Raw genomic sequence first — 13,266 nt, 5'->3', positions numbered from 1 at the left:
GAAAGGGAACATGGAGAAGCAGCATCGAACAACGCCTGGTCAATTGATTTTGTAACAGAGGATCCACTCCTGCCGGAGTTCGCCAGGAGAAGCAGCGTCTCCGACGATCTCGAGCTTCATTGATCGCATCATGGCGTGAGTGGGAACGGGGCCGATGGCCAGTTGGCCACGGTCGATGGTGCATGCGTCACCGCACCGTTCATTAGCATTAGCAAGAGGAAAGAACTGCTATAGTTCATCATGTTTGATTGGTTTCACGTGGTGTCCGACTCGCCGGACAGTGGTGGTGGTGGTTGTGTAGCCGTCGTCTTGGTCGGACGTCGTTGTCCCGTTAAGCTCTCCAACGCCGACGACAGTTTCCTCCTCCGTGCGGCAGGAGGGTACGTCACGCTCACGCGGACGTTGCAGAGTAGTTTTAGGCGGAACCGCGCCAGATCAACGATGGCATGGGCCTCGGGCCCAGCTGCGACTCAACAGGAACAAGCTTCTTCATTGTGTGCAGCGTCGCCAAGCTCAGCACGGACGCCTTTCAAGGCTTGGACTACTTCCTGCTCGGGATGGACATCAAGTTCTACCTCAGCTATCTCTGGTCGACAGATGCTGGTTAAGGAGTGACATGCTGCTGTGTTTTGTTTCCCTGTTTCAAATCAATATATCATGAATTTCTATTATTTGGGGCTTCAAAGTTCAACCGTTTAGCACCATACGGTGTTTGCTGAGCTACAGCTGTACTTGGGCTTGATTTCTCATTGTGCTACTGTGTGTGATTTGGGATTTGGCCAAACAATTGTACCGATCGGGTTCAGATTATTGAGATGGGGATCAGACCATGTGTTGAATGCATCACGAACATGTGCAGAAAAGAAGAATTGATACACCAAGCGACGAAGACATCTCTGCCCGGCATGCCATGGCGACACAGTTCTCAGCTGAAGTTGAAGCATGATATCTGGGAGATATGACTGCTTCAGTACATTTTTAAACAGCAGTGTGCGAATCTCAAGGTTCAGTTTGTGCAAATTAAGTCAAGATGATGGTCCTCACAAGTCCATCTTCAAATCAGAGGTGACCAAGATTGGATGTTATTCTTCGCCAAGGTTGGATGTTATTCCTGAATTGCTAATCCCATATTTTGTTAGTTATGCACCGGCATATATAAGTAAGAACAAGCATGATATTCATTATAAAAAATATGATTTTATTTTCAATTGTCTAGGTGAGATGGAGTGGCAGGAGGTAGGATTAGCTTACTGCCAGTCATGTCTTATGGCGGGCAGCGCGGAGAGGAGGCAGTAGCCAAAGATGAGCTTTCGTGACGTACTTCACCACCCGTGGCAAAAACTGAGACGACGACCTTGAATTAAATTGAAGAAAATTTTCTTAAAAAGAAATTGTTGGATTCCGAAAAATGTATATTGTAGAAATTTTGTAATCTTGAATAAAACGTGTCAGTTGACCCTAGCCCTCAAACATTTCTCATCATAGTAAGTCAACTCCAATGATCGAAAAAAGGAACCAAAAATAGCCTAGAAAGAAACGCAAAGAAGAAGAAATACAAGCACACAAAGGAAAGAGGATTAGGCTTTGGTGCGCAATCGTCAACCATGACTTCGTCGAAAACCACCGCCACCGGTAATTCTCTGTCGTATGCTTTTTTTTATTACGTGTGGCAATCGAAAGAGCGGTTTCAATTCTATAGATGTGTGTGTTTATTGTTGGGTTTATATGTTCAAACTATTGTCGTCTCAGCGATTAGATTTTTATCGATCTCCCGTTGCAACGCACGGGCATTTTTCCTAGTATAATAGTAAAGGGAAAAGTGTTTCCGTGGTTCGGTCCGTCCCACCTTGGTTTCGTCCGTCGTTAATCCCATCGATCTCAGCCTCAACTTCCAACAAATCCGTCCGTCGCTCCTACTAGGCCTGGCCCGATTACGTCTGTGGCGCACAGCAAGGTAAATCGTAACCGATTCTTAATCAACCCTGGAACCAGGGCGAGCGAGATAAAAGGAGAGCGAGCCAGGATTTGCCGTCAGGTCCCTCCGCCCCTCCTCTGCGTGCGTCGCGCGCCGGCCGCCTCGATGGGCACATATTGACAGGAGTCCACGCCTTGAAGATAAGTTCAGATCAATTTAATCACGAAGAGGACGCGAAGCACCCCCTGATGAAGGCGAGCTCTTCAAAAACGAAGAGGATGACTCAGATCGATATGGTTGCCTAGATATAAGTTGTCCCATCTAGGCTTCAGCCAGAGCGCTCGATCCCCGCGCGGCTGCCAACGACCCGCGGCGGCACCTGCGAGATTGCTCGATAGCTTCAGGCTGGCGCTCGCTCCCGAGTCGACGGCCGGACGACTTCATGTTTTTTCGCTGGACATGAGGAGCTGCAGTTTGTTGCCTTGCCGCTGGATCTTGAGGAGCACGTCGAGCAATTCTTTTTGCCGCCGATAGTGGCTCGATCGGTTCTCCTGGTGCTCCCGGACGAAAGATGCGACATCAGGCTGACGATGGCCCGATCCTTGAACCTGCTCCTCATGATGGTGGGTACTGGGCACAGATGAGTCGGTAACATACTCCGGTACATCCACCTGGATATGGTGCACGTTGTGTTTAGCCAAGTCCGCACGTGCATGTTACCTAGATCGTTGCATGGAATTATAGTACTAGATGTAGTGACTCATCTCCTCTTCTCTTCTGAGGCTTTGAAGTGAGAGTCCAGATCAAGGACCAGCAGTAGCAGCCGCTTCGGCCACACTTTCAACAATCGACATATCTTGGCCAACCCCCCCCCCCCCCCCCCCCACAACCCAGATGGCCACAGCACCCTTGGCAGGTACAAGGAGAACAACGTGGTAGTACTAAATCGTAATATAAAAGCAACCCTGCTGGCAGCCAGGCCAAGCGGTCTTGCCGGAAGACAGGTGGGGCGAGGATGCGCCGTTCGTGATAAGCTTATCCGCTTCCTTTCGCCGGTAGTGTGAATCTTCTCGAAAGCGACCTGGTGGTGAGGTAAATCTATGTATAGGATCTCATCACAACATCTGTGTTCGTTATGGAGCAATGGATGCCCACGCTGGAAGTTCAAAATTGTAGATCATATGTTCTGATTATAGAAGCCTGCTCATTGTAAATATGGGGATTTTCTAATTAATAAGCATCGCAGGTTCTTTGTCCTCACTGTAGTTTTTTTTTTTTTGCAACTGCATAATCCTAGGAAAAATCTTGACTGTAATTCAGGTCATGTACCCATACTCCCATTATCCTATTGTGGACGAACAGATAGAAAACATGATGGAAAAGGAGAGAAGATGATGGGTTTCAGTATTTCTTAGTGTGTGTCTAACTTGACATGCAAAAAAAGTAGCTCTCATAGTACTTTCTTCGGTAATTTTTCAGCGAAGGCCTTAGCATCACCCTCCGCATCTCAAGTCCTCCGCCTAAGGACATGGAATACACCGTGGATGTACTGAAGCCGGCTTGTTTATGAACACACAACAAATGTATCGACAGAAACCTACTTTATGTGCTTCTCCCGGTGCAAAGCACGGGTACTTTTCCTAGTCTAGTTCAAAACGTAAGACACACTTATTTTACAGCGTTTTGAATACGCGATGTGCATATAAAAAATGATTTGGACATCTGAGAATGATATCTACATGCTTCTCTTGCAAAATAGTTTCATTCCAGATATCTTTTTGTTTTTGCGAATAGAACTTGTATTACTTAGAAGATTTAGGGATTACAATCTCGCTCACACAAGCTAACAAAACCCTCCGGACTAGAGTTCAACCATATTTCTGTATGAACCTTCTCTCTAGCGTAGTGACCTTTAATAAGGTTTTTATCTCTTCTACTATATGATTGTAAGCTAACCGATCGGCTTCCTTTTGCTCCACACAATCCATCTCAACAATCAAAGGCTCATTGCACCATTGTAAGACCAATGAAACTTCTTCAACCGCATGAAGTTCAGTTCCAAGCACATCTCTGCGGTGAAATAGTTGCCAACAAGCCAAAATATGACCCCCAAATTACTATCTCTAACCAGCATTCCATCTCATGCCTCACCCCCGATAGCAAATGATCCATCAATATTGAGCTTGCACCAACCATCAAGGTGGGTTGTCCACCGAAACTCCGGCTCGACAGTATGTTCTTTGAAGCTATGGAATTCCATTTCTTCCTTATCAAGAATGAACTTGCCTTTTGATAGATCTTTCCCTGTGTAGTTTTTTATCTGCAAGAGCGATTCCAGATAGCTCAAGAGAAAACGCCGAGATGCTTCAAGAGGAGGTGGGTTTTTATCATGGACAATCTCATTACGGACATGCCACGAACGCTATAATGTCATCAACACCTTTGACCTTCAGTGGATATGTTGCCAAACAGGGTAAGCAACCAATCTACACATGTGTGTGTGTCATATTTTCTAACAGAGGTAGCTCCCATACTTTGGCCATAAATGACCATAATTGCACCCCAAGATTGCACCTAAAGAACCACAAACTGGACGATCTGAAACTTTTATCGTTCGTTTACTTTTATTTCGCCATGTTGGTAAGGAGTCGGTGGCTAGTCTCCATGCAAAATGCTATACTTTCGGAGGTACATCGGGTTGCCATACAAGTTCTCAAACTTTTCTTCTCCCATCAAGAACAGAGCTTGATGAAACTGTCAAAGACCTCCACACTTCATCCATTGCCAGGTCATAAGCACTCCAAACAGTGAACATGTCATGTTTTTCAGGAGGCCACGCAAGTTGATCCGCTTATAACCTCGGCAAAAGCCATAATTTCAACATTTTTGAGACATCCATTGGTACAAAATATTGTTGCAGTAAATCAATTTTCCATTCACCGAATTGATCAATAAGCTCTGCATCTTCTTTTAGATGATACCAATTTAAATTATGACGATCTCAGTATCCAAGAATCCCTCCAAATCCTACTATGGACATTACCAACGTGCTAACTAAACCCCTTTTCAACAGATCAAGTCCATGAGATATTGCTTGCTAGGTACATGTAGGATTTGAGCTAAATACCGTATCTTCTAACCTACCGTTTGGGTAATATTTTGCCTTTCAAACTATAGCACATAAACTGTCAGGTTTAGTCAAAAGCCTCCATACTGCCTTGCTAATAAAGCTTGATTAAACTTGCCGAAATCCCGAAACCCAAGTCCACATTGTGACTTTGGTCTCTATATACTTTCCAAGGAATGCCAATGCATTTTTCTTGTTCCTTCCTTTGCTCCCCAATAAAAATTTCTCACAAGTTTTGTCAGACCATCACACACGGAGAAAGGGAATTTGAATACCCCCATCAAATAAGTGGGTAATGCCTGGGCCACTGGCTTTATAAAAAACTCTCTTCCAGCCTGGCCTAAGTTACCATCTCCCCACATTATTAACCTTTTGCCAATTGGGCATGAAGGTTTGAAGTTTTCCCCTTGACATGCGACTATCTGGTGTGGGTAAGCCAAAATATTTATCCTAAAAAACAAGTGAGGTCACATTAAGCACATACCGAACCTCTTCTCTAACGTCCTCCGGGCATGCATCACCGAATAGTATAAATAACTTTGAAGGGTTCATAAGTTCTCCAATGGATAGGGCATACATGTGCAAAGTTTGCTTGACACACTGAGTTTGGTGTCGATTAGCCTTGAAGAATAACATAGTGTCATCCGCGAATAAGAGGTGTGACACCCTAGAAGCACGAAGACACACCTTGATAGGAGATTGCGAATTCTCATTGATGCATTTCTTCATAAGAGATGAAAGTCCATCAGCAATAAAGAGGAATAAGAAAGGGGATAATGGATCACCGTGGTGTTGCCCACGCAATGCGGTGCGAACAAATCCAAGAGGGTTTCATTGAATTTGACACAATATCTTACCGATGCAACACCCCATTCAAAAATGACCAATCAACCCTATCATATGACTTTGATAGATCCAATTTATAAGCACAAAAACTTATTGTTGAATCATTTTCTTGCTTTATATGATGAATACATTCGAAGGACAACCATGAATTGTTCGTAATCATTCTCCCAAGGACAAAGGCGCTTTGTGAGGGAGAGATGATATCATCCAACAAAGGCCTCAATATATTAACCAAACATTTTGAAACCACTTTATACACCACATTACAAAGACTTATTAGCCTAAAGTCAGATAGCTTGCATGGATTAGAAAATTTTGGTATAAGGACAATGGATCTATCATTGGAACCTTTAGGCATGACCCCCAATCTGAAAAACTCTTGCACCACGCAGATTATTTTCTTTTTTAATGCGCCCTTGTTTCTCTGAAAAAATCTCGTTGGAGAACCGTCAGGCCCTGGTGCTTTTAGGGCACCGATTTGGAGAACCGTCATTTGAAAAAATCTTTCTCTTAAAAATCTTTAGATAACCGGTCATTTGTTTCATCCGATATATGATGGCGTGTAACTCACACGTTCGTTGGGAACCCCAAGAGGAAGGTATGATGCGCACAGCAGCAAGTTTTCCCTCAGAAAGAAACCAAGGTTTATCGAACCAGGAGGAGCCAAGAAGCACGTTGAAGGTTGATGGCGGCGGGATGTAGTGCGGCGCAACACCGGAGATTCCGGCGCCAACGTGAAACCCGCACAACACAACCAAAGTACTTTGCCCCAACGAAACAACGAGGTTGTCGGTCTCACCGGCTTGTCTGTAACAAAGGATTAGATGTATAGTGTGGATGATGATTGTTTGCAAAGAACAAGAAAGAACAATAGCAGCAGATTTGTATTTCAGATGTAAAGAATGGACCGGGGTCCACAGCTCACTAGAGGTGTCTCTCCCATAAGATAAATAGCATGTTGGGTGAACAAATTACGATCGGGCAATTGACAAATAGAGAGGGCATAACAATGCACATACATGACATGATGAATATTGTGAGATTTAATTGGGCATTACGACAAAATACATAGACCGATATCCAAGCATGCATCTATGCCTAAAAAGTCCACCTTCAGAGTTATCATCCGAACCCCTTCCGGTATTAAGTTGCAAAACAACGGACAATTGCATTAAGTATGGTGCGTAATGTAATCAATAACTACATCCTCGAACATAGCATCAATGTTTTATCCCTAGTGGCAACAAGACATCCACAACCTTAGAACTTTCCGTCACTCGTCCCAGATTTAATGGAGGCATGAACCCACTATCGAGCATAAATACTCCCTCTTGGAGTTAAGAGCAAAAACTTGGCCAGAGCCTCTACTAATAACGGAGAGCATGCAAGATCATAAACAACACATAGGTAATAGATTGATAATCAACATAACATAGTATTCTCTATCCATCGGATCCCGACAAACACAACATATAGAATTACGGATAGATGATCTTGATCATGTTAGGCAGCTCACAAGATCCGACAATGAAGCACATGAGGAGAAGACAACCATCTAGCTACTGCTATGGACCCATAGTCCAGGGGTGAACTACTCACTCATCACTCCGGAGGCGACCATGGCGGTGAAGAGTCCTCCGGGAGATGAATCCCCTCTCCGGCAGGGTGCCGGAGGTGATCTCCGAATCCCCCGAGATGGGATTGGCGGCGGCGGCGTCTCAGTAAGGTTTTCCGTATCGTGGCTCTCGGTACTGGGGGTTTCGCGACGAAGACCTTAAGTAGGCGGAAGGGCGGAGTCGGAGGGGTCACGGGGGCCCCACACAGCTGGGCCGCGCCGCCCTAGTGTGGCGGCGCCCCGTGGCCCCACTTCGTCTTCTCTTCGGTCTTCTGGAAGCTTCGTGGAAAAATAGGCCCCTGGGCGTTGATTTCGTCCAATTCCGAGAATATTTCTTTACTAGTATTTCTGAAACCAAAAACAGCAGAAAACAACAACTGGCTCTTCGGGATCTCGTTAATAGGTTAGTGCCGGAAAATGCATAAATACGACATATAATGTGTATAAAACATGTAGATATCATCAATAATGTGGCATGAAACATAAGAAATTATCGATACGTCGGAGACGTATCAATATACACCTCTCAAATGGATCTATCACATATGAGGGAGATCCAAGGCAACATCCGCTATGAAAAGGTTCTGAAAATACTCGTTTGTCATATTATGCATAGTGGCCATGCCATCATGTATAATTCCATTATCATTTGTCAGCTTGCGAATTTTAAATTTTCTTGCCCTCCATACCGACTTACTATGAAAATACTTTGTATTTCTATCCCCCTCCTTAAGCCATGTCAACCAGGACCTTTGTAACCACAACATCTCCTCTCTATATAATAGTTCATTCATATGATATGTTACCCTGCTTATATCTTCTCTGTCAGCATTCATGCTCATAAGCTCTTCCAGCTGAGTTCTAGACTTCTCAGGCTCCTGCCTCACGCTACCAAATTTGGTCTTACTCGAGTCATGCATTTTAGACATAGTTCTTCCTACGTCTTTCTCCACATCTCCCGGGTCGTTGATGGCCCCAAACGAGTTCCAAGAAATTTGGACAATCACTGGTAGAGTAGGATCCCGTTCCACATAATTTCAAGTTTTTTTCCTCCATCTCACACCGGCATGTGCTTCCTAAATTTCCCCTTTAACTAGTAGAGCCACATAATCCGAGCATGGGGTAAAAAAATGTTTAATCGAGCAGTATGGGTACAAATTCCGTCAGGAATGACAAGCAACAACCTGGTCGAGTCTCACCTTCACATTTGCACAACCAGACAGTTTATTATCATATGTGTGGGGTACACCACAAAATCCCAAATCGACCAGACCGCAGACCTTGAGAGTATCCCTAAAAGTTATCATTTGAGGTTCATCTCTATGGGTAGATGAGAGGTGCTCAAAACACCACATACATTCATTAAATCACCTACGACCATCTACGAGAGGCCAAGGCGATTGTGCAAATCACATATTTTTGTCTGCATACTATGTCTCTGTTCTACCTTTGGTTCACTGTAAACATAAGTCAAATGCCATTGAGGATCATCAACTGAATTCCTCACAAGGACATCAATGTAACGATCACTAACTTCATTCATATATCTTTATGCTAATTTTCTAGATATACCCCTCCATTCATTAATGTAAGACCTACATTAGTGAACAAAGAAAGTATTATAAATGAAAATCGTAGTCAAAATGGTATGTTGAAAATAGAAAAGGTCAAGCGAACATGACATTTTGGGAAGAAGAGAGTACACACCTAGTGTCAAAATAAAAAATATTAGTTTAGTTTCATTAGCTAGGTTTTAGACAATGAAATTTTCAGGACACGAGATTTTGACTCACACTTTATTAGTGAAAAGAGAAGAAATACATGATAAATGACAATGTTACCGGTAGTATTGACCCATTTTTAGTAACCGAGTCTCTTAGAGTCATAACTAATGCATACATATTGGTAATATATTTTAATCTATAAAATATTAACATTATATTCATGAACTACGTGTAGCATGAAATAATATCCTAACCAACTATCTCAATGATTTATGTCTTACATAATACATGTAATTTTTGTGAATTTTGATGACAGATGAATCAAGTGTCCAATTAATTCATGATAATTAGAGTACATATGATCTATAACAACCAATCCTAAATAAAAATATAGCAGGGCAATATAGTATTAGTGCAACATAATTGTTCAACCATACATGTGTGTAAATAATTTGGCTAGAAATATGGGAAAAATTATCCTTTCTTTTGTTGTGGGAAAATTAACAATGCACTCTTGTATGTTATTTTTTGTAATAGTTAGAAATTCTATTGTCTATTTTTTAAATTATTATTGTAACAATGTATGCATAAATGAGAATAAATTTCCATTTCGACATGCCAATCTTAATTATCCTGGCATGCATGGGTTTATGGCTAATTTCGTGAACGGGAATTGGGATGTTAGCCAACTATGTGCATTTCTTAATCGATCAGGAGGAGACCATCCGGCATTTTTTTTCTCGATTGTCATTTCACATACATAACCGGGTTTCCTTTTTTGTTTGGGTTCTAATGTACCCCCTCCTCACTTTGTAGCACTTCTCTTTGGCAATTGACATCAAGTGATTTCAATCTTTATATGTGTTCTGCACACATATGTTTGTTTGTGTTGTTGCATTATGTTTGCTGATTTGGTCATATAAGATCTCAAGGAGAAACAATCGGCAGAGGTTCAGATGGGTCTCAGATCTGATTGTGCCGAGCACAAAACTGTGGAATGAGACGATGGTTCGTTCTATTTTCCCTTCATATGATGCGGGAGAAATACTCCAAATCAGACTTCCGCAAGCTAATGGCGAGGATTTTATTGCCCGGCATTACGAAAAAATAGGAGTTTTCACGTATGTAGTGCATATAGGCTTGCCTCCTAAATAGTCCAAGCAGCAATACAACAAGGCAGATGAGTGAGCTACCTGATGGAGACCGACCGATATGGGATGCTATTTGGAAGACAATTATCCCTCAGAAAATCAGAATTTTCAATTGGAAGCTAGCAACAAATGCTTTGGTTGTACAAGAGAACAGATGCAGAAGAAACATGATGACAGACCCTACGTGTACAATATGTGGAATGGAAGAGGAGGATGGTTATCACCCTACTATGTGTTGTACAAAGCCTGTAGCGCTTCGATCAAGTCTAAGAGAGATATGTGATCTCCCAAAGGAGGAGGAGTTGGCTTACTCAGGCAAGGAATGGGCTCTCGCAGTACTGAGCAATCTCAGTTCTAGTATGAGGGCGAAAGTTATGTTAATTTGGTGGAGAGCTTGGCATATGAGGAACAACATATTTTTTGGAGAGGATAAGTGTGGGATAATATTATGAGCTGAATCTCTTGATAATTATTTGAGAACTTTAACTGATATTAGGGAAGGCCGTGAGGAAGTGAATGTGAAAGGAAAGATACCGGTCCATGAACATAAGATTATTTGTAAAACCAGATGAATGGAAGCCTCTAGGTTGGCTTTGTCTGAATGCTGATGCTAGCTACATTCATAACACAGGAGAAGCCTCTTGGGGCACTGTGATCCGAGATGAGAAGGGACAGGTAGCCTCTACTGACTAGGCTTTGATCCAAAATTGTGCAAATGCAGAATCTGCTAAGGCTATTGCATGTCAGGAGGGTATAAAGCATGCTCTCACGGTCACAAATTCCAAACTGCTGGTGGAGTGTGACTATGCCAGTCTAGTGGCAAGGCTGGTATGACGAAAATGATCGCTCGCAAAGCATTGCCTCTGGTATACAACGACTCTGCACCTTGCTTGAAGCCGTCAAATTCAGAAATATCAGAAGAGAGGACAACAGAGTGGATCATGAGTTAGCTAGATTTAGTAGTGTTGAAAATGTAATGGGGTGTTGTTAGGATCAGCTCCTCCTGGCGTGTTGGATATGATTCTGAAAGATTGTAATCACAACAATGTTCCAAATTAATATAATTACCTTTTTTTTTAAAAAAAGATCTCAATTCTAGAAACATCAATTTCACACAAAGAAAACTCTATTTGGCGTTTACGCATATAAAACTTTTGACAAGTAGCCACGTTAGACTAACAATTTTGCCGGTCAAACATACCGCTAAAATGCCCAGTTCTACCTGCATTGTACTCCTATGACACAGAGGATATGACATGGACGTGTACGCGAACTTGAGCGATTGATTAATTGGTATTTGAAAACAATTTCTATGCACATGCAAATTTGTTTGGTTACGTTGTACTGTACGGCAGTGATTTGACAAACAAGCGTTGAACAGCAGTAGCAGAAGTTTTCTATTCTCAAGCGAAGCTATAACGTGTGGCGATCATCCTGAGCTCGCCGTCCGGCTTCCACCACTGCTGGAGCTCGTGTGCGGCCAACAACTTCTGGATCCCGTGCGCGTCTCTGTCCATGCTCGAGTTCTTCCACAGTGTCGCGGATGGCAGGAGGTGCGGCCGCTCTTTTTCCTTGCCGATCGTGGAGAAGAGCATGTCACGGTACGACAGCGTGGTGGCCGACCTGCAGCGCTCCTCCAGCTGCTGCCGCTGCTCGAAGTAGTGGACGAAGCCCTGGCAGATGACGTCCATGTCGTGCACGTACAGGTTCGGCGCCCACGGGGATAGCCGCTCGAACAGCGCCTCCATGCGCTCCCGGTGGGGGCTGAGGAACTGTCCGAGCCTGGCCTTGACGCGGGCGCTCTTGGCGTAGATTTCCTTCCTCAGCCCCTCGCACGGGAGAATCTTGTTGATCGCCGGAGCCGGCGACACATGCGGCGGGTTGAACAGGAAAGTCGAAAGGTTGATGCCCTGCTCATCCATCATGGTCCTTCCCACCTCCAGCGCCAGGGATGCGCCGAGGGAGTGCCCGGCGAGCCACACGGCGCTGCTGTCGATGGTCTCGAGGAGCGTGTCCACGGCCTTGTGCGCACGATCGGAGCGCTTGGAGTACTGGAGGGTGTTGACGATGATCTGCAGGTCGAGGACCACGTCGTGGATCGCCTTGGGGTGCGGCAGCATGGTCCCTCGGAAGGCGACGATGTACTGCGGGGCAGAAGGGTGGCGCCGTCCGCCGGCGGGGGGAACATGCTCGTAGATATCGCCAAAGATTAGCATGTCGTACTTGCGCGTGAAGGATTCTTCCTTGAGCACTTCCTTGAGGCGGAAGTGGAAGCTCTCCCACCACGCCGGAGCAAGGGCCTCCGCTGGCTGCATCCTGCACATGGAGTCCTTCTCGAGGATGTAGGTGCCTTTCACCACGCAGGCGGCGACGCACCGGCGGTCCTCCTCATTGTTCCTGTGATGTGAGTGACACGATCGATGATATCACACACATGCATGTACCTTCCCGCACATCGAGTTACCATAGATTATGGATGGATCGGATATAAACATACCAGTCAATCACCATGGCAGAAGAGTGGTGGACGCCGGATCTTCTCGACATGATGTGCGTCGGCCCGGAAATGTCGAAGCGGTCGGCGAGGTCGACGTTTGAAGCCATAGGTCAATTCCGCAGAGCTTGCTCTCTGGAAACTATGGATCGATCAGATGTAGTGTTGTGCTCCAACCTCATCCGGTATTTTGCCACGAAAGTCTACGAGTCGAGGTGCCTGTATATACTCGTATAAATGTATGTGGATTCGACATCTCTTTGGACCTGGTCTGTTTGAAAAATTCAAAAATACTCCCTCTATTTCATAATTTTTGTCATAGTTTTTTATTTAAATTGAAATAAAACCACGGCAAGAATTATGCATCGAACAGATGTAGCATTTGAATGTTTCA

General features: G+C 44.2%; 1 protein-coding gene across 1 annotated transcript; it reads right to left on the bottom strand.

The window, feature by feature from the left end:
- Positions 1–11,781: 11,781 nt before the first annotated feature.
- LOC124671404 (GDSL esterase/lipase At4g10955-like) lies at positions 11,782–12,982 on the bottom strand. Its single transcript, XM_047207777.1, has 2 exons — positions 12,876–12,982; positions 11,782–12,775 (listed from the first exon to the last, which is right to left on the bottom strand). The coding sequence occupies exons 1-2, from the start codon at positions 12,980–12,982 to the stop codon at positions 11,782–11,784; spliced, it is 1,101 nt and encodes a 366-aa protein (XP_047063733.1).
- Positions 12,983–13,266: the final 284 nt, after the last annotated feature.

This window comes from Lolium rigidum, chromosome 7 (assembly GCF_022539505.1).
Source record: "Lolium rigidum isolate FL_2022 chromosome 7, APGP_CSIRO_Lrig_0.1, whole genome shotgun sequence".
NCBI lineage: Eukaryota > Viridiplantae > Streptophyta > Magnoliopsida > Poales > Poaceae > Lolium > Lolium rigidum.
Note: the sequence above shows the minus strand (reverse complement) of the source record. Positions and strands in the feature narration are given on the sequence as shown.